Genomic DNA, 27611 nt, shown 5'->3' with positions numbered 1-27611 from the left:
ATAAATTTTTAATTTTTTACTTGGTTTATGTGGTAAAAAGATCCATTCTAATATAATATCATCCCTATGCATTAAAATTCCTGTAGGAGAAATTCTAGAAGGCAGTATGGCTAGAATACAATTAAGATTTGGATTCACCCTATCCACATGTACCTCCTGTAATTTTTTCTCAACAATTGTCAATTCCTTTTCTGCTTCAGCTGTTAATTCTCTGGGACTATCCAAATCTTTATCACCATCTAAAGGTTTTTATTTTTTTTGTTTTTTGTTTTTTTTTTTTTTGGTTTTTTCGAGACAGGGTTTCTCTGTGGCTTTGGAGCCTGTCCTGGAACTAGCTCTGTAGACCAGGCTGGTCTCGAACTCACAGAGATCCGCCTGCCTCTGCCTCCCGAGTGCTGGGATTAAAGGCGTCCGCCACCATCGCCCAGCTAAAGTTTTGTTTAAATGAACTGTTAGATCAGGTGTTATCCCAACAGCTGGTCATAGACTGGAAATGTCTCCCAACAATCTTTGAAAGTCATTCAGAGTCCGCAATTGGTCTCTCCTAATTTGTGCCTTTTGTGTTCTAATTTTCTGTAAACCTATTCTATAACTTAGGTAATTAACAGAATTTCCTCTTTGACTCTTTTCAGAAGCAATTTGTAATCCCCATTTAGGCGAGACTTTGGAAATTTTTTTCATTATTATTTTTGAGACAGGGTCCTGGAACTAGCTCTTGTAGACCAGGTTGGCCTCGAACTCACATAGATCTGCCTGCCTCTGCCTCCCGAGTGCCGGGATTAAAGGCGAGAGCCACCACCGCCCGGCAACTTTGGAAAATTCTTATGATGGAGAGCAGAGGTGAAATTATCTAGATGTTGGCAGTATTCTACAAAAATATTTCCCTCAAGCTCTATCACACTCACATACATGCTGCACAGACAGAAATACTTTAACTCTTTACTCATCAACATTTTCCAGACTTCCTGTGGGGTTTTCTTATATGAAATCTCTCATTCAAACAGCAATTATTTACTTAATGGCTATCATATGCTCCTCACTGTGCTAACCAATGAATATAAATAACATTGAGCATATCAGACACAATCCAAGATGTTTTAGCAAGTATAACCCATAGCATGGTAGAACACACCTTTAATCCTAGCACTCAGTACGAAGAGACAGATGGATCTCTATGAGTTCAAGGCAAGCCTGGTGGTTTACATAGCAAGTTCCAGGACAGCCAGGGCTAATGGTGAGATCCTATTCAAAAATAAGAATTGTAATCTACTGAATTATATAGATTTCATAATAAAAATGAATGGTTGTATATACATACATAACACCAAGTCATCTACTTGTGACATATTACTACAGTTCAGTAAGAAATGGATGATTTTTCCAATAACTCTTGAAGCAATTTGGGGGGTTGTACATTTGAGTGCATATATGTGGACATGTGTGGTGTCGGCATGTATGCAGACACGGGTGCAGGTTACACACACCTTGCACATGTGGGGAGAACAGGAGGATATCAGGTGTCCTGTTCGTTGCACTCTGCCTTATTCTTTTCAGGCTAGGTCTCTCTCTGATCCTGGAATGGGGCCAGCAGCCAGCGAGCCCATGATCCTCCAGTCTCTACCCACAAGAACTGCTAGCATTACAGGTGCACACAGCTACACTAGGCTTTCTATGACGATGTTGGAAATTGGAACTTAAATTCTTATGTTTGCATAGTAAGTATCACATCAGACCCAGGGAAACAATGGGATAACCGAATGGAATTTTAAAAAAAAACTAATTACAAAATGGTCATATGTCTAAGTGTCAAAGATAAAACAAGGTTTATGCAAGAAAAAGTAGGATATCTTCAAAGCCTTAAAGGAGGCAAAGATTTCTCAAATAATACACAAATATTACCATAAATTAAAAGATCAGTAAAGTGGACTAAACACAGCAGTGTTCTCTCAGAGAATCTCTAACAAAGGGAAGGCACCAAAAAGCCCAGTTTTGAGTTCTTGGTGGCTACGGTAGCTCCTCCCCCGAAGTTGCCAGCTGCCCAAGTGCCAGCCAAAGCTACACAGAGAAACCCTGCCTCAAAAACCCAAAAATAAATAAATAAATATTTAAAAAAAACCAAAAATAAATAAATAAAAAAATAAAAGAATTGCCTATCTAGAGATTGTTTCCCTTTAATGTTGAGGACACAAAGACAAATAATTGTCTTAATTCTGCAGTCTCTGGGAAGAGCAAGGTCAATAGGCAGGAAAGATCACCCTGCAACTGAGAGCAATTATTTATGCTAGAGCAGCTATACTCTGGAACAGAATCAGATTGCTCCTCAGATGCAAAGACAGTCATTAACTATTGTGACTTCAGTCACCTTGAGCTCAAATGTGGTGGGACCACACCTTGATCAAGAGGATCGTTTAAATATGCACATGCCTCGTGCCTGCCCCATTTCTTTCTGTTCTTAAATGTAAAGTTCATATTAATATCCCCATACACAAGCTTGGGGTCAGTAGACCCTTTATCCATTCCTCTTCCCAGTATGCACAGGTTAAAAACACCTTTTCTGCTTCTGACCAACCTTTATTTCTAATCAGTGCACCCAACTGTGTGGCTCGCCTCCCTCTGTTGTGACAGTTGGAGCCAGGATTTTGCACTAAAACTCCCTCTGGGGAGGGAAGACTTTTAGGGAGTAACTGCATAATGGTGCATTGTCTCTGTTTGGTGTCGTAGGAGAAAAAACAAAAAAAAAAAAAGGGGGGGGAACCATTGTGATGGTTGTACAGTAATGCAAATATAATTAATGTTATTGAATTGACACTTAGAAAGGACTACGGACTGGGAAATGTGCAGCCCTGGCTATTCTGAGTGTCATTGGCTCCGAAGTTGGTATTTAGACTCAAGTACTTTCTGGAGTACCCTTTGGTTTGCCGCCCCTCTCTTACCATCTTGCTCTTTAGTGTCTCACTATGGAGCTGTGGCTTGTCTGGATCTCTGTATATAGAGACCAGGCTTGCCTTGAATTCACAGTGGTCTCCTGCCTCTGCCCAGCAAGTGCTGGGATTATAGGTGTGAGATAGCATGCTTCGTTTCTCATTTTTTTTTTGGGGGATGGAGGGACATTTATAAGGCAAACTTTAATTTTAAATAAATCTCCTTGCCGGGAGGTGGTGGCGCACGCCTTTAATCCCAGCACTCGGGAGGCAGAGGCAGGCGGATCTCTGTGAGTTCGAGGCCAGCTTGGTCTACAAGAGCTAGTTCCAGGACAGGAACCAAAAGCTACAGAGAAACCCTGTCTCGAAAATCAAAAAAAAAAAAACAAAAAAAAAAACTCCTTTATAAACTAAACATATGCGCTCACCTAACCTGTTTCTCTTCAAACCCTAAATTAATAACAATGTAGTTATGATTTTGACCCGAGTGACCCGAGGCTGGTCCCACGAAGGGCTGCGGGTGACCCGAGGCCCTGGTGAGTGGGAGACGGGCAGACAGGCCATGCAGAGAGATAGAGCTTGGGTATAGAGTTTATTTCATGGGTATAAGGTTTAAGGGTAACAGCCAGAAATCTAACTACTGGGCCAAGACTGTTATCTCTGGATATACAGACTTCCTGAGGCCTAACAGTTCTAAACACAGGCTTTATAGTTTTTGATAGAAAAGACTCATATTTGATTGTTTCTTACATCACACGATTATAAGAAAAACTATATTTTGCGGTTCATGTTCTAAGTTTGAGTAGGCTTCTTGAGGACACACAGCTGGAAATACCACAGAGTAATTTCTATGCTTATACTTCTGAGGCCACTTCGTTAAAGGCAATAAACTGAAGTAACTCCATATATTTAATTTCTGTCGACCTCAACTTTAAGGTCAACAGGTTAAAATCGTATGCCAAGCCTCGCTTTCTCTTAGCGACACTGCTGCTCAAACTCCCTGCAGCAAAGGCTCCAGGGGTAGCAGCCCTTGGGGAAAACAAGTCCCGGGAAGTGCCAGCTCCGGGCGAGGTGGGCGGGGCAAGGGACTTCCGGTCGGAGGGAGGCGACTGCTAGTGCGCAAGCGCGAGCCTCATTTCTGGCTTTCTCTCTTCTCCTCCCCCTCCCTTCCCCAGCCCGAGGGGCCCTGAGGTGACAGCGCCTGGAAGTGCGACTGGAGGAGCCGGAGGAGAAGATGGACAAGGCCAGGCCTGGGCGTCGGCGTTCTTCGGCTGGTGAGGAGGAGGGCTTGCGCGAGAGCCGAGCGGACCGGGCTACCTGCGCGGCTGGCGGCCGCTCCGAGGCGCGGTGGGGAGGGCGGGAGGGAGGGCGGGAGGGAGGGAGCGGCGGGGGCGCGCATAATGGAGAGCTCCGGGGCGCGCAGGCACGACCGCAGCTGTCGCAGCAGCCCGTGCTTAAGCCTGCCCCTCTGCACCCCTTCGATTTGCTCCCTCCTGCCGAGACGCTCTCCTTGATTGTCTGCGGCCCACGGATCTTCCCTGTTGGCCAGCCGCTGACCTGCCACGCCTTCCTCGTATTTCCACCCGCGTTCGCTCTCGCTTCCACCCACTCCGCACTCGTTCTCACTTTCCTGCGTTCCTTGGAATCCTTCCTTGCCTGGCCGGCTTTCTCCGCCTTCCCGTGGCAGCTCGGAGAGGCTGCCTGGAAGGAAGGCGGGGCTTGCCGATCGCCCCGCTGTTCCCCTAGTAAATAGCCTGCTGCCTCTTTTCGTCCCAGCAGGCTCCTTTAAAATAGCATTTTTCTTTTCCAGCCTCCTGCATCTTCCAAAAGTGATTCGAAAGTCAAAGGATTCGAAGCCGGGCTTTTGTTGTTTTATTTTTATCTCATCACATTTTTGTTTGTATTTATTTCAAAGCTTGAAACTCAAGAACCACTTAAGTTTGGTATAAAATTGATGTAGCGCTCCTCCCAGTCAAGTTGTTATACGCGTCGTTTGTTAAGTGCACATTTTAAATCCTTGAGTCAAGTCCCGTGTTCATAGAAATGCAATCTAGTACATAAAACAACATCGACGAATTCATTGATCTTTTTTTTTTTTTTGTTGTTGTTGTTGAGAAAGGGTCTCCTTGTGTAACTCAGGATAGCATAAAATTCTCAGGCTCCCCCCACCCCTCTTGAATGCTGGGGTTACAGCCACCCCGTTTTTTCGAGACAGCCTTTCTCTGTGAAGCTCTGGCTGACATGGAACTCGCTCTGTAGAGGATCCTGGCTTTGGACTCCCGAGATCCTCCATGATCCACCTGCCTCTCCCTCCCTCTAGTGCTAGGATAAGCCGCCAGTGTTCAGCTCAGCCCAGCCCATTTAAAGATTTATTATATTGTTTATTTTTGTAAAGCTAGTGTAAATAGTTCCAAATCTATTTATGCATGCCCAGGTGATGTGTCTTAAACTTTTACTGTAGAATGGAAGGAAGTGAGCAGAGATCTCTGAGGATCTGGCTTCACATAATGGAGATCCCGATATCTCTTCATATGCAATCAGTCTTATCAATATTTTTGTCTATTTTTTTGGAGGGATGATCACCATGCAGCTATGCAGCGCAAGAGTCTCCTGTTTCAGTCTTCCCCAGTGCTCGGGTTGTAGGTGTATGCCACCATGCTTAGCTTTTTTCTGTGTATTTTAAAGATCCTAACTGTTCTTTGTCTTTGAAAGTATAATTTTGCAAGACATAAAGGTGCTTTTGTGGTGCGTGTCTCTACTGATCAGTTTTGTTTTAAGATTCCTGATTCCCGTCTTCAAGAGAAATGGGCATACTAGAAAAATGCAGTGTCTGGCATCGTTTGGTCAGTGGTGCCGCTGTCCTTCAACCCTAGCACTCAGGAGACAGAGGCAGGCAGATCTCTATGAGGCCAATCTGTGGCCGCCTGGCTAGCTTATGCCCTGAAATAACAATACACAAACTGTATTCATTTAAACACTGCCTGGCCCATTATATCTAGCCTCTTCTTGGCTAACTCTCATATCTTGCTTTAACCCATTTTTAGTAATCTCTGTAGCACCATGAGGGTGGCTTACCAGGAAGATTCTAACCTGTGTCCATCTTGGGCCCGAGCTTCATGGCGAGTGCCTCATTGCCTTCTTCTCAGCATCCTGTTCTGTCTACTCCGCCCACCTAATTTTCTGCCCTATTAAAAGGCCAAGGCAGTCTCTTTATTAACAAATGAAAGTAACACATAAACAGAAGACCCACCTACATCAGTCTACAGAGTTCCAGCCAAGACTACACAGAGGAACCCTGTTTCAAAAACAAAACCAAAAACAAACAAACAAAATATACTGTATAATTTCATTTTAGAGGTTTTTTTTCACCTTTTTAAGATAATGGTTTTATTTTTTTCTTTGAGAATTTCTTACATAGATGCAGTATATTTTATTTATTTATTTATTGGTTTTTCGAGACAGGGTTTCTCTGTGGTTTTGGAGCCTGTCCTGGAACTAGCTCTTGTAGACCAGGCTGGTCTCGAACTCACAGAGATCCGCCTGCCTCTGCCTCCCAAGTGCTGGGATTAAAGGCGTGCGCCACCTCCACCCGGCTATTTTATTTATTTTTTATTGATTTTTGAATAATACCATTCAAAATTTCCACTTCCTCCCCTCTCCCTTCCCCTCTACTCCTAAGAGAGAGCAGGGTACCCAGCCCTGTGGGAAGTTCAAGGCCCTCCCCCCTCAATCCAGGCTTTGGAAGGTATAGATCCAAATAGACTTGGTTCCCCAAAAGCCAGTACATGCAGTAGAGACAAATTCCAGTGCCATTATCATTGGCTTCTCAATCTGCCCCAATTGTCAACCACATTCAGAGGGTCCAGTTTGATCCCATGCTCATTCAGTCTCAGTCCAGCTGGCTTTGGTAAGCTCCCATTAGATCAGGCACAATGTCTCAGTGGGTGGATCAACCCCTCACGGTCCTGACTTGCTCATATTCTCCCTCCTTCTGCTCTTCAACTGACCTTGGGAGCTCAGTCCAGTGCTCCGCTGTGGGTCTCTGTCTCTATCTCCATCTGTTGCCTGACGAAGGTTCTATGGTGATATTCATGATAGTCATCAGTCTGACTACCGGACAAGGCACCCTCTCCTCCACTGCCCAGGGTCCTAGCTGGGGAAATCCCTGTGGACACCTGGGAATCCCTTTAGAGCCAAGCCTTTTGCCAACCCCAAAATGACTCCCTTAATTAAGATATCTTCTTCCCTGCTTTCATATCTGCCCTTCCTCCATCTCAACCATCCCACTCCCCCAAGCTCTCCCCAACCCCCCCTTCTTCCTTCTCTCTCCCCATCTCCCTTCCCCCTACCCCACCCTTATGCTCCCAACTTTTGCCTGGCAATCTTGTCTGCATCCAATTTCCGGGAGGATCTATATATGTTTTTCTTTGGGTTCACTTTATTATTTAGCTTTTCTAGGATCACGAACTATATAGGCTCAATGTTCTTTGTTTATGGCTGGAATCCACTAATAAGTGAGTACAGACCATATTCATATTTTTGGGTCTGGGTTATCTCACTCAGGATATAATGGCATATACCCCATGCTCAGTCTTTTTTTTTTTTTTTCGAGACGGTTTCTCTGTGGCTTTGGAGCCTGTCCTGGGCTCTTGTATACCAGGCTGGTCTCGAACTCACAGAGATCCACCTGCCTCTGCCTTCCGAGTGCTGGAATTAAAGGCATGCACCATTATCGCCCAGCCATGCTTAGTCTTAAAATATTTTTGTTTTGATTTGTGTATTTTATATCAACTTATTTATTTATTTATTTAGTGTGTGAATGCTCTGTCTGCATGTATGCTTTTATTTCAGAAGAGGGCATCAGATCCCACTATAAATGTTTGTGACCCTCCATGTGGTTGCTGGGAATTGAACTCAGGACCTCTGGAAGAGCAGTCAGTGTTCTTAACCACCGAGCCACCTCTCCAGGCCCTGGAAGCACATTGTAGCAGAGTAATATTACCCCTTTTTATCATGACCCAGTTTTCTTGACTTTGTTTTAGAAAGAATCTTTGCTGCATCACCTGAGGGCCATGTACTCAGAAAACCAGTGACCCAGTACGGTTTTCATACTCACTTGCTTGCAGCTTCAGCTTGCTCTGAGATCTAGTTGCAGTATCTGAAGATGAGGTTGGTGGACTCACTATCACCATCTGCACGCTTGGCCTGACTGCACTAAGAACTCGACAAATGTAATGGCTTATTTTGTTTGTTTGTTTGTTTTTTGAGACAGGGTTTCTCTGTAACTTTGGAGCCTGTTCTAGAACTCACTCTAGACCAGGCTGTTCTCAAACTCACAGAGATCCACCGGTCTCTGTCTCCCAAGTGCCATCACCACCTGGCTAAGAACTTTACAAACTCTAATTCTTTCAAAAACCCTTACAAGTGCCTTACTATTTTTGACTTGTAGATGGAACTGGAATTTAGGAACCATAAGCATCTGTTAGTGAGAACTAGTGTTAGAAACAGGGTCAGGATTAAAAATCTGGTCTCTAAATCAGGCGGAGGTGGCATATGCTTTTAATCCCAGCACTCGGGAGGCAGAGGCAGGCGGATCTCTGGGAGTTCGAGGCCAGCCTGGTCTACAAGAGCTAGTTCTGGGACAGGCACCAAAGCTACAGAGAAACCCTGTCTCGAAAATAAATAAATAAATAAATAAATAAATCTAGTTTCTAAATTCAGTACCTATAGCTTTAAAGCTTTAACTTGTTTTAATGCCATTATATACTAATTAGTCCTACTTTGGAAAAAATTTCATGGCTATAATACAACTAGTTTGGATTTAAAACGAAGCAAAAGCCTTCAGAATTTTGAAATTCTTTGTGTGCTCCTGTACATTGTGGCTCATTAGGAAAGTGGCTTTCAAGTGAGGATAACAGAGAAGGGCTGAAGGGAGGAGAGGAAGGGGAGGAATTGATATAATTCCATGTCATTTAAAAGCAAAAAATAAACAAGTGGCTGAGGACTGGTGAGATGGCCCAGTGGGTAAAGATGCTTGCTGCCAAGACTGACATGTGAATTCACATGGCGGGAAAGAGACAACTACTGGTCATGGTTCTCTGACCTCCGCATGAGCACTGGATTATGTATGACCTACCCTTCCCCCAATAAATAAATGAAAAAGTAGCTGAGTGCTTCCTGATTTCTTCTTCAATTCCATCTTGAGAGATTAGTGTACCATGTGCATCAGTTGGTCCAGGTGATGTCTCTGCTTTGCATTATTGGAACTGTATTGTGACCTGGACCAGCCAGTTGTTCTTTAGTGACAGGCTCCTAGGGTGGAAAATCAAAGAATGATGAGATAAAGAAGATTGGAAAGCTGGGACCCTTCCTCCTCCCAGCATTCAGTTCTGTCTTCCCGCCTATCTAAGTACTGTCCTATCAAAAGGCCAAGGCAGTTCTTTATTTAACCAATGAAAGCAACACAAATACAGAAGGGCCTCCTATAACAGTTGAATGAGAGGTTCAGCAAATTGATCAACAATTCAGATTGGTTCAACAATTCAAAAAATTGAAGCTGGTTGTTTTGGCACACACTTTTAATCCCAGCACTGTGCAGAGGCAGATCTATGTTAATTCTAGGCCACCCTGGTCCACATAGTGAGTTCCAGGACAGTCAGCCAGGGCTAAATAATAGACCCTGTCTCAAAAACAAAAAACAAACAAAAAACCCAAATCAAAATGTTGGGTGAAAATTTTAAAATTCTGGTTGTGAAAGTTGAAATAGAGATGTGTAGTTCAGAATAACGAGAGGCCTTCATTGTTGAATGAGTTGATTGAGGGGATTTAGTGCTTCACAGTAATGAAGAGGAAAGCTATGAACCGAGAACGAGAGACCTAGGACCTGCTAGATTGAGCTGTAATAACTGTCACAAATCTGGGTGAGGGAAGATACTGAGTTGATGGAAGTTTCATAATGTGACATTAGTATATCTATACAGGGTACATGATTTAATACATGTATATAATATGATTTGTAGTTATCAAATCTGAGTAATAATTTTTTTTATCTTTTCGAAGATTAGCCATTTTCACATGTTGGGAATTTGGTACTGCTCTAGTCATTTTGAAAATATAGATTGTTTTAAATAGTAATTATCCCACTGCATTGTGAAAACAAAAAACCCCAAGTCCCCCTCTCCCCTCCAAAAGGAAACCAAATTAGTTGGCTGGAGAGATGGCTCAGCAGTCAAGAGTACTGGCTGCTCATCCAGGGGACCTGGATCTGATTTCCAGCATCCACATGACAGCTCAGTAACTTTAACTCCAGGTCCATGGGTTCTTAAGCCCTCTTTTGGCCTTCTTGGGCACCAGGGATATACATGGTATACAGACATATGTACAGGCAAAACACTCTTACACAGAATAAAACAAACAAAACAAGAGCTAATCTTTTTTTTTTAAATTTATTTATTTGTTATGTATACAATATTCCGTCTGTATGCCTGAAGGCCAGAAGAGGGCGCCAGACCTCTTTACAGATGGTTGTAAGCCACCATGTGGTTGCTGGGAATTGAACTCAGGACCTTTGGAAGAGCAGGCAATGCTCTTAACCACTGAGCCATCTCTCCAGCCCAAGAGCTAATCTTCTATATTTTGGAACTTCTGTTATTTTGAGACAGATCTCACTATATAGTTCTGGCTATCCTAGCTGTAGATGAGACTGACCTTGAATTCAGAGAGATCTGCCTCCTAAGTGCTGAGATTAAAAGTGTTTGCCACCACGTCACGCAAGCCAAGAGACCCAGGTCAGTCTTCAGAGGCCACCGCAACATAGGCCCCACAAGGTTGTCCTCCAAACTCCCACCTCCTCGTGACTCCGTCTCTTCCTGTCTATCCACATAATTTTGTTGCTGCTGCCCGTCTTCCTTTGCCCATGGAATACAATTTGTGTTGCCCAAATACTCTTGGGTGTGGGCCTTCCCCCTACCAATGGTCACACCTTTAAAGAAAATGGATTCTCTCTCTCCCATTAACTGTCGATTGTCACTAGTTCCTCAGCTCGGAATGAGACTTGGTGATTACCTCCCTCGTCCATGCTGGATTTGTGTCTGGCTTGCACTTGCATGGGTTGTCTTCTCTGCACCTTGATCAGTTGTGGGTCTTTGTGTAATCACCGTCTACTGCAAAAAGGAGTTCCTATGATGAGGACTGAGAGATGTACTTGTCTATGAGTATATGATAAGTCAGGAGGGGTTTACTACTATGTCCTTTTAGCATAATATTAGTAGTAGGTTCTCCCTTAGGGCCTATCAGTTGTTTAGCCCTGGTTTCTTGGCCCAGATAATGGTGTCCAGGGATAGGTTCCATCTTATGGAGAGGCCCTTAAATCCAGTCAGCAAGGTCCTCCCATGGCATTCCTGTCATTATTGTCTTGTCAGGCTAGTTGTTCCGTAGCTCACAGAATTGGGTGGGTAAGGTCATTGATTCCCTTTCTTTTCCAGTAGTGAGCACAGCACTGTCCAGCACTGTGAAAGCCAGTCTGTAGGGATCAAGCTCTAGATACAAGATTCTTCGTATGTGCATGCCCTTACTTGTGTAGTCACCGTGTAGCTCAAGATGAAGAACTCCTCTTACATCTTATCAGACTTAACCTGCACTTCTCCTCAGTTACTATCCCCTTTATTCTCCCTCTGTTGTTCAAGACAGTCTTATCATAGAATTGTTTGAATTGTAAAATTTCACAGTTGTGCATCTGATTTCCGTGGAACAGAATGTCTGAGTGTATCCATATGGCATTGAGAAGTAACTCATGGTCTTTTATTACTCAGCAGCTTTCCTCGGTACAAATATGTTTATGTATATTACTAGTGGGAGATAATTTGGGTTATTTCTAGTTTTTGGTTATTAACAACAAAGATAGCATGAACAATCTTGTTTCTCTTGGTTATTTATCTAGAAGTATAATTGTTAGGTATTGAAGGTAGGCAGGTGAATATCTCACTAGACACTGGCAAAGCAGATACACACATTTAACTTTTACTGGCAGAGCCTTTTCTTTCACCAATATTTGGTAATGTTAATCTTTTAAATTTTATTTATTGAGTTATGAATTTCCATTTAATTGCCATTTCCCTAGTGGTTGTATCTTGATTATTTGGATATATACATATCTCAAAATGCTTATTCAAGGCTTTTGTTTAATTAAAAATTGAATTTTATTGTACTTATTCCTTTTTCTCCCTTTCTTCTTCTTTCCTGCCTTCCCCTGTCTTGCTAGCATGTGTTCTGCTGCAAGTACATGCCCCAACCCAGGGAGTTCCTTGTATATACTGCTTATGAGTTCTTTGACAAATAATATACTAGAATTTGTGTTCTAGTATGAGACTTTGCTCTTTACTGTCGTAATGATGAGTTCTGCTAAACCAAATTTTTAACTTAAATGAAGCCCACTTTATTGATCTTTTAATTTATGGTAATATTTGTGTACTATTTGAGAAATCTTTGCCTCCTCTAAAGCTTTGAAAATATCCTAGTTTTTCTTGCATAAACCTTGCTTTACCTTTGTCATTTAGAGGTATGACCCATTTGTAATTAATGTTTTTTTAAGTTCCATTCGGTTATCCCATTGTTTCCCTGGGTCTGATGTGATACTTACTATGCAAACATAAGAATTTAAGTTCCAATTTCCAACATCGTCATAGAAAGCCTAGTGTAGCTGTGTGCACCTGTAATGCTAGCAGTTCTTGTGGGTAGAGACTGGAGGATCATGGGCTCGCTGGCTGCTGGCCCCATTCCAGGATCAGTGAGAGACCTAGCCTGAAAAGAATAAGGCAGAGTGCAACGAACAGGACACCTGATGTCCTCCTGTTCTCCCCATATGTGCAAGACACCCCACATATCCACACACGTGTTCAAATGTTCAACCCCCCGAATTGCTTCATTATTTATTAGAAAAATCATCCATTTCTGTCGCGTTCACCCTCGACCCGCAAGGATGACCAAGGATGACGCGACCACAGGAGCTCTTCCTGCTAGCAGTTTATTCAGGACCTTTTTTTAAACAATTGTATCTCTCTCTCTCTCTCTTTCCTTCCTCTCTCTCTTCGGGCAAACCTCTCCCAGCCCTTAAGTAGGCATGGGCAACCAACCCTGTATTGCCAGGTGGGCACTGCTCATAGGTCTACGCATATGCAAGCAGCTGACAATCATTTCGTGATAATAGCATAAGTCAGACTTTAGCCATAGGAGTTGATTATACATCTCCATCAGGTGTGGCTTCACGCAGCTTGCTACAGTTCCCCCTTTTGTTTTGTAAAGCAACAGGTAAGAGTAGAGGTCTGATCTCTGTTAAAAATGAAACATGTACTAGTGTTTGTCCAGGTGTCATCCACTCAGAGAACACTAGTCCTGTCCAGTGCCTTTTTACAGAGGTGGGAGTTAGACACCAACCCACATGCAATCAGACTTGCTCTTCTTGAGGTTGATGTATGCTTACCTCAAGTGCAGTGCGCAAGCCTCGCATTCTGTGCTCAAATATAGATAACCAAGCTTGAAGGGACTGTCCTGCTTCAATAGCCATGAAGGCTTGAATGATCATAACTGCATTGCGGTGCTGTGAAACCCTTATGTGACAAATGCACCTTAGGCATACCAGGGAGGCAAGCACCATTAAGCCTGCCAGGGCTCCTATTCCCGCCCACTCCCTCAGATGATCCATGGAGTGATCCAGGAAGATAGTTCTTCTGCCAGGCTAGTATCCATGCGTGTGGAATCTGCAGTCACAATTGTCACCCGCAGCTTTTCCAGTTGTTGTTCGAATTCACCAGACCAATTACCTAAAAGATATCTAGACAATTCTTTAGACAGATTAGCTGCATGAGTCATATTGAATGTTGGTCACACACAGCCCCGGATGGATAGAAATGTCTGACAGACTAGGGTATAGACTTGCCTCTTTACCTGGGTCCTTTTTTTCCCCCATATCCTACTATTTCCCACACACCCTCTTCCCCTTAAGTGAACAGAGGTTTGTGACTGTTTCAGACTCAGGACTTTTAGGAGTGGCTCTGCCATGGCCCCAGACTCCAGGAGCAGTCAGAAATCACTGCTCCTTCCCCTACCCAAGCTGCCATACCCCCGTGGCACATTCATTCTTGTCAGCTGAGTGCATGGGAGACACCTTCTCCCTCGCGCACCTCTTTGGCTTCCCTAGCAGCTCAGCTGATCCTGCTTCTGCTAAGTGACCATGTGCTGCATTCTCATGGGTTGTCTGATCTCACACAGGATTCAAAGATGAATGCCCATGGCAACAGGTGTTAAGATTGCTAGCAGTAGGGTTCCCAATCACCACTGTACCCAACCTCCGATTTGGGCTATGGTATTCTACCAACCCTTTGGCTAAAACAAAGCACACAGGTACCTGCTCCTACAATAGGGCAGTCTCTTGATTTAAATTTGCTCTGCCGCAGACTCTTCAGTGGTGTGCAGAGCCTGAAACTGCCATTGTCTTTTCCTTGCCCTGCAGCTACACTGCATTCTCGGGCAGCCCTGTGGGGTCTCAGCTCCAGCACTTGTTGTTGCATTTGCTGATACTCTTGGCACTGCTGTGGCATCCGCCAGGCTAGGCACCAACTGGGCTGAGGCAATGTGCCTTCCACCACAGCCACCTAGCAAAGCTCTGCTCCAGCTCTGCTCCAGCTCTGCTCCAGCTGCCTTCCTGCCTCAGCCGCACCCACTCCAGGCCCAAACTGGTGCTTGGAGTGGAACGGAACTCAGGAAAGCAGGCTGCTCGCAACCACTAAAGGGTGGAGCAGAACTCAGGAGAAAGCAGGCTTGCTGCTCTGAAGGGGCCCCACTTAAATTATCTTATAGGGAATTTGGGCGTTGTCAATCTCTCTGGCTACTTCCTGCTGAGCGGGGACATTGTATTCTTAAAGGTATTTACTACAATCTACTGCTGGGACTCAGGTTGCAGCGACAGGGGAGAGGCAGAGGCTCCACCTCCTCACTGAGCTGTAAGGTGGAGGCGTGGCAGCGTGGAGCAGCCAGTTGGTTGCCCTGGGTTGGGACTAAGGTTCAGGCCAACAGATCGTGTGCTGTGCTTCTATGCCCTGAGGCAGGTCCCTGGTGTTTGCAGCTTCCCAGACCCTCAGCGCTGCTTGGCCTTGGAGCCACAGCTGCTCACACTCCACTGCAAACTCAGGGGGTCTCGGTAATTCAAACCACATGAATATAACTCCCTTCCTTAGTGTACCTTGTTCGGTGGCAAAATCCAGATCTCTACCAGGCTTATCCCAGGATGACACGTTAAGATTGCCAGAGACGGCAAACCAAGAAGCAATTGTGTCACCTTCAGCCAAAAACCTCTCCAAAGCGCTCCGTAACAGCTTGTTAAGAGCCGGAGAAATCAGGTGTGATGTTGAAGCGTCCATTCTAAAATCCTATTCTTCCTTTTATTTTCATTTTAAACTGTCCACTTTGGTCGTGGCTCTCACTTTGACCCGTCCGCTATAGTCGCGGCCCTATTACCCCCACTCTCCCTTCTACCGGCGAGAGTGGAAAACCCGCTTTTTGTCGCGGATCCCCAATCTTTACCTTGAGGATTATCCGGTGCACCCCCTGACTGCAGCCAATTCTGGGCTCCACGGAGAGAGGTTTGGAGGTTCCCCGTACGCTTGTCCCCGTACGGGCCACCAACTGTCGTGTTCACCCTCGACCCACAAGGATGATGTGACCACAGGAGCTCTTCCTGCTAGCAGTTTATTCAGGGCCTTTTTAAACAATTGTATCTCTCCCCCCCCCCTTTCTTTCCTTCCTCTCTCTTTGGGCAAACCTCTCCCAGCCCTTAAGTAGGCATGGACAACCAACCCTGGATTGCCAGGTGGGCACTGCTCATAGGTCCACGCATATGCAAGTAGCTGACAATCATAGCATAAGTCAGACTTTAGCCATAGGAGTTGATTATACATCTCCATCAGGTGTGGCTTCACGCAGCTCGCTACACATTTCTTACTGAACTGTAGTAATATGTCACAAGTAGATGACTTGGTGTTATGTATGTATATACCACCATTCATTTTTATTATGAAATCTATATAATTCAGTAGATTACAATTCTTATTTTTGAATAGGATCTCACCATTAGCCCTGGCTGTCCTGGAACTTGCTATGTAAACCACCAGGCTAGCCTTGAACTCATAGAGATCCATCTGTCTCTTCGTACTGAGTGCTAGGATTAAAGGTGTGTTCTACCATGCTATGGGTTATACTTGCTAAAACATCTTGGATTGTGTCTGATTTGCTCAATGTTATTTATATTCATTGGTTAGCACAGTGAGGAGCATATGATAGCCATTAAGTAAATAATTGCTGTTTGAATGAGAGATTTCATATAAGAAAACCCCACAGGAAGTCTGGAAAATGTTGATGAGTAAAGAGTTAAAGTATTTCTGTCTGTGCAGCATGTGTGTGAGTGTGATAGAGCTTGAGGGAAATATTTTTGTAGAATACTGCCAACATCTAGATAATTTCACCTCTGCTCTCCATCATAAGAATTTTCCAAATCATCTGAAAATTTATTTAGTTTTTTCTTTCTTTTTTGGTTTTTTGAGATAGGATTTTTTTGTGAAATTGCTGTCTGTCCTAGAACTCGCTCTGTAGACCAGGCTGGCCTTGAACTCACAGAGATCTGCATGCCTCTGCCTTCAGAGTACTGTGAATAAAGGCGTGCACGTCCACTGCTGGTCTAGTTCTTTCATTTTAAATTGTCCTTGTGCATATGTTTACTGGAGATATTTTTGGTAGTCTGTTACACTGACACACGACAAACTTTGGCTCTTTAGTGTCTGTAAAACATCAGTGTTTTTTAATTGTAAATAAAGGATAGATATAAAAAGGATCCTGTTCATTAAATTGTGTCATTTAGATGTTAAATAATAATTTTTATTATGTCTTTGGTTTTCGTAGAGATTGTCACAGAGGGAAAAAGAAAAAAGTCATCATCACCTGATTTACAGGAGGTATGTGTTAATGTGTTTATCAACTTTGAAATCACTGAGCCAATAACATTTTACTTTTTTAATATTATATATATTATTGTACATATTATATATGTATATTATTGAATAATATATATATTATATTTATATTTTATTATTATTATTTTGTTTTTTTCAGACAGGGTTTTTATGTGTAACAGTCCTGGATGTCCTGGAACTAGCTTTGTAGACCAAGCTGGCTTCAAACTCATAGAGATCCGCTTGCGGCTGCCTCCTGAGTGCTGGGATTTTCCCCAAAACACTGATTAAAGTTTAATAGTATATTTTTAATTATACTAAAAAGAGCTGAGCAGTGGTGGCCTTTAATTCCAGCACTCTGGAAGCAGAGGCAGGTGGATCTCTGTGAGTTCAAGGCCAGCCTGGTCTACAGAGTGAGTTCCAGGACAGCTAGGGCTACACAGAAAAACCCTCCTCGAAAAACCAAAAAGAGAGAAAAAAAAATTTTAATTCATTTATTCTATAAGCCAAAACTAGCAAAAACAGTTTTAATTTTTACTTTATACAATAAGTTTTTAAGATCATCTTTTAATTAATTTATTTTTCTTTAAGATTTTATTTATTTATTTATTATATAGTGTTCTGCCTACATATATGCTTGCAGGCCAGAAGAGGGCACTAGATCTCATTATAGATGGTTGTGAGCCACCATGTGGTTGCTGGGAATTGAACTTGGGACCTTTGGAAGAGCAATCTGTGCTCTTAACCATTGAGCAATCTTTCCAGCCCAGTTTCATCTTTTAAAAAAGTGTGGTTTCCCTTCCCCTGGCATTTTGTGATTTAAGTGAAATAGTAACCTGATTTACATAATGATTATTTATTAGATAACTTTTTTTTTAATATTTATTTATTATGTATACAATATTCTGCTTCCATGTGTGCCTGCAGGCCAGAAGAGGGCGCCAGATCTCATTACAGATGGTTGTGAGCCACCATGTGGTTGCTGGGAATTGAACTCAGGACCCTCGGAAGAGCAGGCAATGCTCCCAACCACTGAGCCATCTCTCCAGCCCTATTAGATAACTTTTGTTTTCCTTTTATCCACCCTTTTTATGTATAACTGGAAAAATCTTTATTCTGTTTTTTTTCTGAGCCCACAATTTTAATGAATACTCTTAAGTACAGACAGAGCAGTGTATTTATGTTCCCTTTTTATGTCTCCCGCTCACCTAGTTTTTTTTCTCCAATCTTTTTTATTTTATTTTATTGATATTTATTGAGCTCTACATCTTTCTCTGCTCCTCTCCCTGCCTCTCCCGTCCCCCCTTCAGCCCTCCTCCAAGGTTCCCATGCTCCTGATTTACTCAGGAGAGCTTGTCTTTTTCTACTTTATACTTCCCATGTAGATTAGATCTATGTAAGTCTCTCTTAGTGTCTGCATTGTTGTCTAAGTTCTCTGGGATTGTGGTTTGTAGACTGGCTTTCTTTGCTTTGTGTTTAAAAACCACCTATGAGTGAGTAGTACATGTGATAATTGTCTTTCTGTGTCTGGGTTACCTCACTCAAAATAATGTTTTCTAGATCCATCCATTTTGCTTATAATTGTCTTTCTGTGTCTGGGTTACCTCACTCAAAATAATGTTTCAAAGACAGTTCCGCCTATATTGGCAGTTTGTCAGTCACTTTCTTCTGTGTCCTGCAGAATGTCTCGCAGACTCTTTCATGAAGCAGGAACCCTGAAAGATCGTCTTCCGCGGGCTGGGATTGCAGGCCTGCACTACCAAGCCTGGCTCAGGATTTCTTTGTCTGCTTGCTCTCTCTCTTTTCTTCTTACACAGTGAGAGGGAGTCTCACCGTGTAGTTTTAGCCCTGGCTCGCTTGGAATGCTCTCAGTAAATTAGGCTGGCCTCAAATTCATAAAGACTGCTTTCTGCCTGCCAGGTGCTAGGATTAAAGGTATTCGATACCTCATCTGGCCCTGGAAGGTCCTTTGAACTGAGAAGTTCGAGGCTAGCCTGGGTGATATATCCATAATTGTCAATTAATTACATTGCTGTCATATTTTCTTCCCTGACTGTTTTCCCTTTTCCTCCATTACCGTTCACCGTTTTTCACAGTGTTTAGGGTTGAACCCAGAGCTTTGAAAGTGTCGAGGAAGAACTCTTTCACTAAGCCACACCCTTTTCCCATAGTCTGCTCTGTCATAACATTTTCAATTCCAAATAACTTTTAAGTCAGAAAATTTAAAGAAATTGGGCAGAATTTTTATGTATTATTCATTCAGTTTCTTCTGATGTTAATATCTTAAATAATGACTGTATGATTATCAAAAATAAGAAGCTAGCCTTGATGTACTACTTTAACCTATAGATACATTCCAAGATTCTCCATTGTATTTATTTGTTATGCCTCTTAGTCTAGCTGCTTTTATAGGCATGACACTGTGGAAAAGTACTAGATAATTTGTGTAGAATGTTCTTCAACCCTAAGGAACGTGTGTGTGTATGTGTTACTGTTGATGATGTCAGCCTGATTATTTGGTTAAGGCAGTATCTCTTGCTTATTCCCCTGTATGGTTACTCATTTTCTCCTTATGATTTATAGGTATCTTGGCCAAACTCCAACTTAATACATGGTGGTGTTAGATATTTGCTCAGTATTTTGGCATCTGCTAGAGGATCTTGGTTGAATTCTTTTGTTGATTTTTCTATTTCCTTTATCACCTTTTTGGCCAAGATCAAATATAGTACATATCTTCCTTATTCCTTCTTCATTTCTTATGGGGAATTTTCCTGTAAGGGAGAGCTGTCTTTCCTCAACATATTTATATCAAGTTGTTCTCAGATACTTCCTTCCTTCTGCTTATTATAATCTACTGTTGTTGTCATAGTTTTCCACTTTTAGCCATAGGGTATCTTTTAGATTGGCTCCTGTGTGTGTGTGTCCATCTGTATGCAAATGCGCATGCAGAGAGAACATGTGCACACATGTATGTGGAGGATACCCTCAAGCGCCGTTCCTCGGGCATTTGTTCCCACCCCTCATTTGTTGATAGGTTATCTTGTCCTAGAACTTGAGAAGTAGGCAGGGTTGCTGTCCAGTGAACCCCAGAATCTGTGGATTTCCACCTCTGGTGCTAGGATTACAAGTGTGAGCCACCATACACACACATACACACATATATGTCTATAATGTATATGTATTTGTACATGTATATACACATGTATATGTTTAATGTGAATTCTTGGCATTGAATTCAAGTTCTTGTTCTTTCAAAGTAAGTAGTTTTACTGACTAATCTGTTTCCATAGCCCCCCTCAACCCTTTGACATGGTGTTATTATTTTTTTGGGTGTGTGTGCTTTCTTTCCACCCCTCCTCTGTTCTGCTCTGCTCTCATCTCCCTCATCTCCTTCCTTTTCCCTCAAACTCACAGAGATCTGCCTGCCTCTGTCTCTGAGTGTTGAGATTAAAGGCGTGAGCTACCACAGCTTGGCTTTTTTTCTCAGTATTGTAAGAAATGTTTTTGACTTTCAGGATGCTAGTTTTGTTCATTAGACTATTGTTGTGACACACTTATGAGAGAAACAGTTTGAAGAAGGAAAAATTTAATTTTGCCTCACAGTTTCAGAGATTTTGGATACTGCCTTTAGGCTATCAAAAGGCAGAAACATCTTGGAGGAAGGGCACTGTTCACTTCAAGGCAATCAGGAAGTGAAGGGAGTAACAGAAGTGGTCCAGGGCCATAATAACATGCTTCAAAGGCGTGACCCAGTGAGATGGTTCCTTAACAAGGCTTCACTGTCTTTCCTCTGCTTTCCAGACTGTTCAGATTTTGACCCCATCACTTAGTCAGCCCTCATGGTTTGATCTCTGGGAGCACTCTCACAGACACTCATCTCAGTGCAGTGCAAGTGTCTTTCAGTCCAGTTGACCGCAAGACCATTCATCACCCTTACCTTGTGTTCTCCGCCTAAGCCTTGGAAATCAATTATGTTTCCAGGGAATTCTGGCTCTCGCTATTTTTGTTTGTTTTTGTTGTTTTCGAGACAGAGTTTCTCTGTGTAACCTTGGTTGTCCCAGAACTAGATCTGTAGACGAATTCAGAGATCTGCGTCTCTCTGCCTCCCGAGTGCTGGGATTAAAGTCGTGTGTCATCACTCCCAGCCATTTTTTTAATTGAATTAAAATGAAAAGAATTTCATTTAGAAATCCCGATCTAGGACGGCACTACATGTTTGGCACTGGAATGGTTCCAGGCATTGTCAGTAGTCAGACCTAGAAAACACATACTCACTTGCATTAATTCCTCGTCTCTCTTTTTCTCTGTACAAATACAAGAAAATGAACTCACTATTGAGACTGCAGATTCCAGTCAAATACCACTAGTCTTAGTCTGGCTTTCCTTTTTCCTTATTTTTAACATTTTGTCTATTATCAACACTTTTCTTTTTTAAAATATTATTGATTCTTTGACAATTTTATGAAATGTTTTGATCATCTTCCCCCAGGTCTATGGAGCTAGTTCTAAGACAGCCACGTCTACACAGAGAAAACTCTGTCTCAAAAAACAAAATCAAACAAAACAAAATCTAGAATTCTTTTGAAAATTAACATTAAATTCTTGATAGTAGTTAGTTTCTCTGATTACTTTTTCTTTTAATGTAGCTAGTGGCAATACATTACTGAAAGGGTAACACTTTTGCTTAATAGTGGCATAAAACATACTTTTGAATTTCTTAGTATTTAAAATTATTTTTAAAGCAAAACTAGTTTTTTTTTAATGGCGATATTAGAAAATTCAGTTGAACAAAAAAGACCACTGATGAGCCTGTAGAAGATTTCTCAGCAGTTAAGAGCACTTCCTGCACTTGCAGAGGATGTGGGTTCAGTTTGGCATCCAGATGGCAGTCCTCAGCTGCCTGTAACTCCAGTTTCAAGGGATTTGAAGCCTTACACAAGCTCACACATATAAACCTAATTAAAGACATAAATAAATCTTTGTTTCTAGAGCTTGCTAGCCAGATATAATAAGCACTAATATTTGATGTACATCCTTCTCTTTTGTGTGTCTGTTTCTCTCTCTCTGCCTACCTAGTTATCAATGGTAAGCATTTTAAAAAAATGATTTTATTTTTATTTTATGTGCATTGATGTTTTGCCTGCATGTATGTCTGTGTGAGGGCGTCAGGTCTCCTGGAACTGGAGTTACAGACAGTCTTGAGCTGCCGTGTGGGTGCTGGGAATTGAACCTCTGGAATAGCAGCAGTGTTGTTAACTACCTAGCTATCTCTCTAGCCCCCAGAAATCTTTAAAAATTACTTTATTATTGTGTGGGCTTCCTGTATATGATGTGTGTATGAGCTCTGGCACATGAGTGACAGTAAGACCAACTTTAGAGAGTTAGTTCTCTGTGTCTACAGTGGGATCTGGGAGCGAGCTCAGGCCACCCATGTTATGCAGCAAGTGCTTGTACACTGAGCTGTCTTGCTGACCCCCAAGCATCCTTTTCTTGCCTTACGGATAACTGCAGTCTCGTGTAGTCTAGGCTGGCCTCAGACTTCTATGTAGTAAAAAGATGAACTTTGAACTTTTGAGCTTCCTGTCTCTCATTCCTGAGTGCTGGGATTACAGGTGTGCACAATCTGGTTTATGCAGTGCAGGGGACTCCACCTAGGACTTCATCCAGTAAAGTCAGTACTCTACTTACTGAGCTATATCCCTAGGTATAGCTAGATTCAAACATCGTGATGTATAGTTTCATTTATTACTTTTGTTTCAGTCTTTTCATGAAATCTTTAAAGTTCAGGAGCTTCAGGGCAGCCAAATTTAAAAGAAAAATCTGGACTCCCTTTCAATGTGTGTGTTCTAAGGTGTAGAGACAGAAGGGGAAGGAAACATAGAGGGAATGTTTCTGGACAGTTTTGAGCTACACTGGAACTATATTGCCATTTTATTTTGTTTGGTTTTTGAGACAGGTCCTAACTATATAATCCAGACTAGCTGTGATTCAAGAGCCTCTTGCCTCAGCCTCCAATCCAGGCCTGGGATTACGGGGTGTGCGTCTATGGCTAGCCACTGTATTGAATTTATAGATTAGCTTTGGAAGTCATCGGCCTGCGCAGGTTCAAAGGGAAGAAATATGATTTTGATGTTTCAGGGTTATTGGTATCACAATATAAGATGACCATGTGGTATGGGAATATTGATAGGGCTATTCTTAGAAAATACAGTATGTATAACCTAAATAAGAGAAGATCCTTGGATTTGAACAGCCTGAAGCCTTTATCTTACTCCTGTCATTTCCTGATTGAAAATACAAAGAGCTAGGCCCGGAGGAGCTGGCTGGCCTGTAGTCCCAGCTCCCCAGGAAGCGGAGGCAGAAACATAGACAATTTAATACCTGCCTGTGCTACTGAATGAGTTCAATTTCTTTTTTTTTTTTTTTTGTTTTTGTTTTTGTTTTTGTTTTTCGAGACAGGGTTTCTCTGTGGTTTTGGAGCCTGTCCTGGAACTAGCTTTTGTAGACCAGCAATTTCAACCTATATAACTTACTAAGACCTTGCTTCAAATGAATGAATTAACTAAAGGGGTAGAGATATGGCTTAGCTAGTAATAGAGTAATTGCCTCTCCTGCACGAGGCCTTCCCTGAGTTTGATCCTTGCCAGTATACAGAATTGAATCAAATGCTTTAGAGGTATTTTTTTTTTTTTGCAAGTGAAGAATTACAAAGAAATACTTTTTAATACAGAAAAGCAATAAATAGGAAGTTACTGGTGCTCAGGAAGATTAGCTGTCCTTTACTGATGTAAGCTGTGACGTAAAAGTTGAGGTATACTTTTTTCAGATTTATTCTGTCCTCCTGACTTAGGCTTTCTTCTCAGGGCTGGAGGGATGGCTCAGAGGTTAAGAGCATTGCCTGCTCTTCCAAAGGTCCTGAGTTCAATTCCCAGCAACCACATGGTGGCTCACAACCATCTGTGATGGGGTCTGGTGCCCTCTTCTGTTCTGCAGGGATACATACACACAGACAGAATATTGTATACATAATAAATAAATATTAAAAAAAGAAACACTATGGATGAAAGGATATAGTTGATATTAGTGCTTTTTGAGGAGGAAGGTGTTGGTAATTGAACCTAGGGCCTTGTGTACATGCTATACTGGTACTCTGCTACTGAACTTGGGCTCCCTTGTAAGTGAGTATTGGGTGCTATTTAATACTTAGTTATTTACAAATTTTAGGTATTTAAGTTTTAAACATGTTTTCTAACTCATTACATTTCATGCATTCATTTTTAAAGTTTAGCTATTATGAGCTATATATACCATCTCGTGGTAGGCAGAGACAGGAGGATTGCTACAAGTTTAAGGCCAGCCTGGTTTGTGTAGTAAGTTCCAGGCCAGCTGGGGCTACATAGAAAGACCCTTTCTCAAAAAAACAGACAAGAAATAAGGAAAATGAATGGCCAGGATCCTCAGTTTAAGAGGATTAAACATTTTGAAGAAGACAGCTATCTAGACAAATAACTGATACAGTACGAGTAATATAAATAATTTAAAATAAATGTGCTAAACTCTAACATACAGAGAAGGGTGTGGCTTCAAGTAAAGATGATGCTTATGAAGATAGCTTTCAGACAAGTCCACAGTATTTCATAAAAAAATACCTGGAAGAGCAACCTAGATTGAAGAAATACTGTAGAAAAACATCTAGAGATACCAAATAATGCAACATGTCTAAAGAAAGCTTAGCAACTCCCTAAAGTTGAGTTACAGAGTTTGAAATCTGTGGGTGATGTGAAACAGCCTTGAATGTACAGAGTTTTACTTATAAGTGACGAATGCCTTTGTTATATTTTGGGTATTACAGTCATGAGTACCTTTGCGTGTTCTGTAACTATAGCTTGCTTTTTAGATTAGAAGGGGAAGAGACCAGGCAAGAGAATAGTATTTAGGAAGCTAGTGTGATTCTTTTCGAGACAGGGTTTCTCTGTGTAGCCCTGGCTGTCCTGGAACTCACTATGTAGACCAGGCTGGCCTCGAACTTACAAAGATCCACCAAGCTCTGTCTCCTGAGTGCTGGGATGAAAGGCATATGCCACCACCGCCTGGCTAGCTAGTATGATCCTTCATTTACCTAACTTTTTGCTCATGAGAAGATATTTTTAGTACAACTGGACTTAATTGCTTATAAATTAAGAATTTAATTGACATCTTTAAAACTATTAGAGTATTTCTGTAGAGCAATAGACAGTGCCTCTGTTAGTTGACTTAGTTCTTCTATACCTTTCAGTTAAACTAATTGTTTTCTTGTCCTGGTTTCAGATAACAAAGTTCTTAGCTGTAAAGTCAGAGGATGTTCTTGCTCAGTCACCATTGTCCAAACTCAGAGGCTCAGAATGCTGGAAGCTCCCCAAGGGGGTAAATTCACGTTTAAAATATATTGTTTTATTTGATATGTTTAAAATATTTTAGTAAATAAGTTTTTATTTTCTTATGTGTTGCTTTCGATTTTCTATGCAATTAAAGATTTATTGTAGCTTATTTCTAATATATGTTAGAATAGAACCTGGAGATTAGGATCTTTGGTCTTCAGTTTTAAGTGTACCTTATGCATGGCTGATTTATGACCTTATAATGGTGCCAGGTATGGGTTTTATCTTGTGGAGTGGGATTTAAAGTCCTTTAGAAAGTGGTTGATTGCTCCCATGGTGTTCACGCCACTATTGCACCAGTGGACATGTCTTGACAGGCCAATCATTGTAGCTTGTATGGTTTACAGCTCTAGAAGATTTATCAAGATTCTCCCCTCTCTGCCTCGTTACTGCTGCCAGGGATTGCAGTAGAATTCAGGATTCAACCGAACGAGCAGAGTCCAGGTGATGTTGCACAAGAGTGTCTTACGAGCATTCTGCACAACTCTTATTCTAGATAACTCCAAGTTCCAAGCAGGGACAGAGAAACAGTGAACAATATAGCCTGGCTCTCATCACTAGCGCCAGATGGGCTCAGATGCAGAAGCTTCCATGGCTGAGGGGCTGTTTGCCTGATGCCCTTGAGCATGCTAAACTGATGAGGGGGCAGGGGAGGGAACATCTTAATTGTGGCATTCCTTTGGCAGGCAGAGGCATTCCTTTGGCAAGGGGAGTAGACTAAGTTCTCTGGGAACAGAGTTCCCACAGCAGGATAGTGTAGGAAGTCTGTCGCATGGTGGCTAAGACTGATAATTCCTGTTTCTTCCGATAGTGTGCATAGCACCGTCCAGCACTATGAAAGCTGGATAGGAAGGGATGAAGTGTCCAGGTGGTACCAGCTTGATTCTGCCATGTTCTATGATTCAGTCGTGTGGTATCTTCAGTAATAGGTGTGACCGTGGAGTCTGGAGGGTAACCACGAGCAATGGCAATGCCAGCAGTGATTGCTTAGCCTAAAGGAACAGATGCATTGCAAAACTCCAAGGCTCAGGGATCATTATGGAAAGGGGCCAAAGCCAGAGGTGGTAAAATGACTACAGGAGACATTGGCAGAGCAGGGCAGCTGCACATGGGAGCGAACTCACAGTGGTTGTGGCAGCATGCAGAAAACCTGTGCAGGCCCAAGCCAGACCAAATGCCAGCATGGTCAGAGGAGTTGGGCACACAGTCCTACCCCTAGCTGTGGAGCTATTGGGAACTGTTAGCTGCTGGAAGAGGGAGAAAGAACATGGTAGCAAATGTTTGCTCTCTTACATAACTGCTTTTCAATTAGACTCAGAAGCTAAACAAATGGTTTTAAGAAGAAAGTGACACATGCTGGGTATCCCAGCCACCACCTGGGCCTAGACACCAGCCATGGTTGTGAGGGTGGGTCTTCTGGAAAGACCAAGGTAGGGCAGGAGAAAGCAAGGGAGGTCCACAGGGGGTTGCGTGCCTTTGTAGCCTCTAGAGGCCCTGTCACCTGAGTACCCTTCAGGAGTCATTTTTGCCATCAAGCTAGCTGAGGCCTCTCCTTGTGTTTCTTCATAGTCCTCCCATGGTTTCAGCTAAGGACCAGGAATCACCAGTGTCTTGAGGACGGCTGCCGAGGGGATGTCCGTGGAAGCACAGTCTTGCTATGCAGGTTCAAAACACACACTCCAGGACAGCCTTGAGCACCTCTTATCCCTATATCAGCCTGCCAAGTAGATCATAGATGGGGCCAGAGGCTGCTTGTGTGCAACTGTGTGGTGACCTGACGATTACACATGGCTTAGGTTCTCCAGGCTTCAGCATCAAACCTGAACCACCTGGGCTGACTCTAAAGATTCCATAAAGCTTCAATGGAGAATTTTATATTTCAGGTCCCAGACCATGTTTAGAAAAGTATTACGTTACCGAGTTACAAAGCTGGTCATGGTCCAAGTTGTTTAGACAAAGGTCAGCTTCAATGACAATATCCTTAGGTATCCTTAGGTTTTCCAGAGATATCCCTTGTTTTAAAATTAGTGTCAAATTCTTTTATCTTTCAGATTGGCAATTGTGATGCCATATTCTTCTTTAATTGCTCAGTTCTCTGTGTTAGTCTCTCCTTTGAAAGAAGTGACACTCAAGCATTACCCTCAGGGGGAGCGTGGCAACCAAAGGCACCAGCTGTACAGGTCATATGTATAGGATGGTTCTGGTGGTCCTGAGGCATATCCAACCCTGCTTTCCTGGCTTATCCCAAAGCAGCTGCTCCGTATTTGGATAGGATT

At 42.5% G+C, this 27611-nt stretch overlaps 1 protein-coding gene across 5 annotated transcripts in view; it reads left to right on the top strand.

The window, feature by feature from the left end:
• Positions 1 to 4053: 4053 nt before the first annotated feature.
• Senp7 (SUMO specific peptidase 7) overlaps positions 4054 to 27611 on the top strand; it is a 94091-nt gene continuing 70533 nt past the window's right edge. For 2 of the 5 annotated variants that reach the window (XM_041673251.1, XM_041673250.1), the window contains exons 1-3: positions 4055 to 4195; positions 16869 to 16921; positions 25226 to 25321. In XM_041673251.1, the coding sequence (XP_041529185.1) occupies positions 4156 to 4195; positions 16869 to 16921; positions 25226 to 25321 (189 nt within the window). In that variant the 5' untranslated portion in view covers positions 4055 to 4155. Of the gene's footprint in view, positions 4196 to 16868; positions 16922 to 25225; positions 25322 to 27611 lie in introns of all 5 variants that reach the window. The other 3 variants (XM_041673248.1, XM_041673249.1, XM_041673252.1) reach the window with 3 other exon arrangements.

Source organism: Microtus oregoni, unplaced genomic scaffold (genome assembly GCF_018167655.1).
Source record: "Microtus oregoni isolate MIOR12 unplaced genomic scaffold, Mior012 000023F_ref0000262, whole genome shotgun sequence".
Taxonomy (NCBI): Eukaryota; Metazoa; Chordata; class Mammalia; order Rodentia; family Cricetidae; genus Microtus; species Microtus oregoni.
The sequence above is the reverse complement of the archived record's forward strand: the minus strand, read 5'-3'. Positions and strand labels throughout refer to the sequence as shown.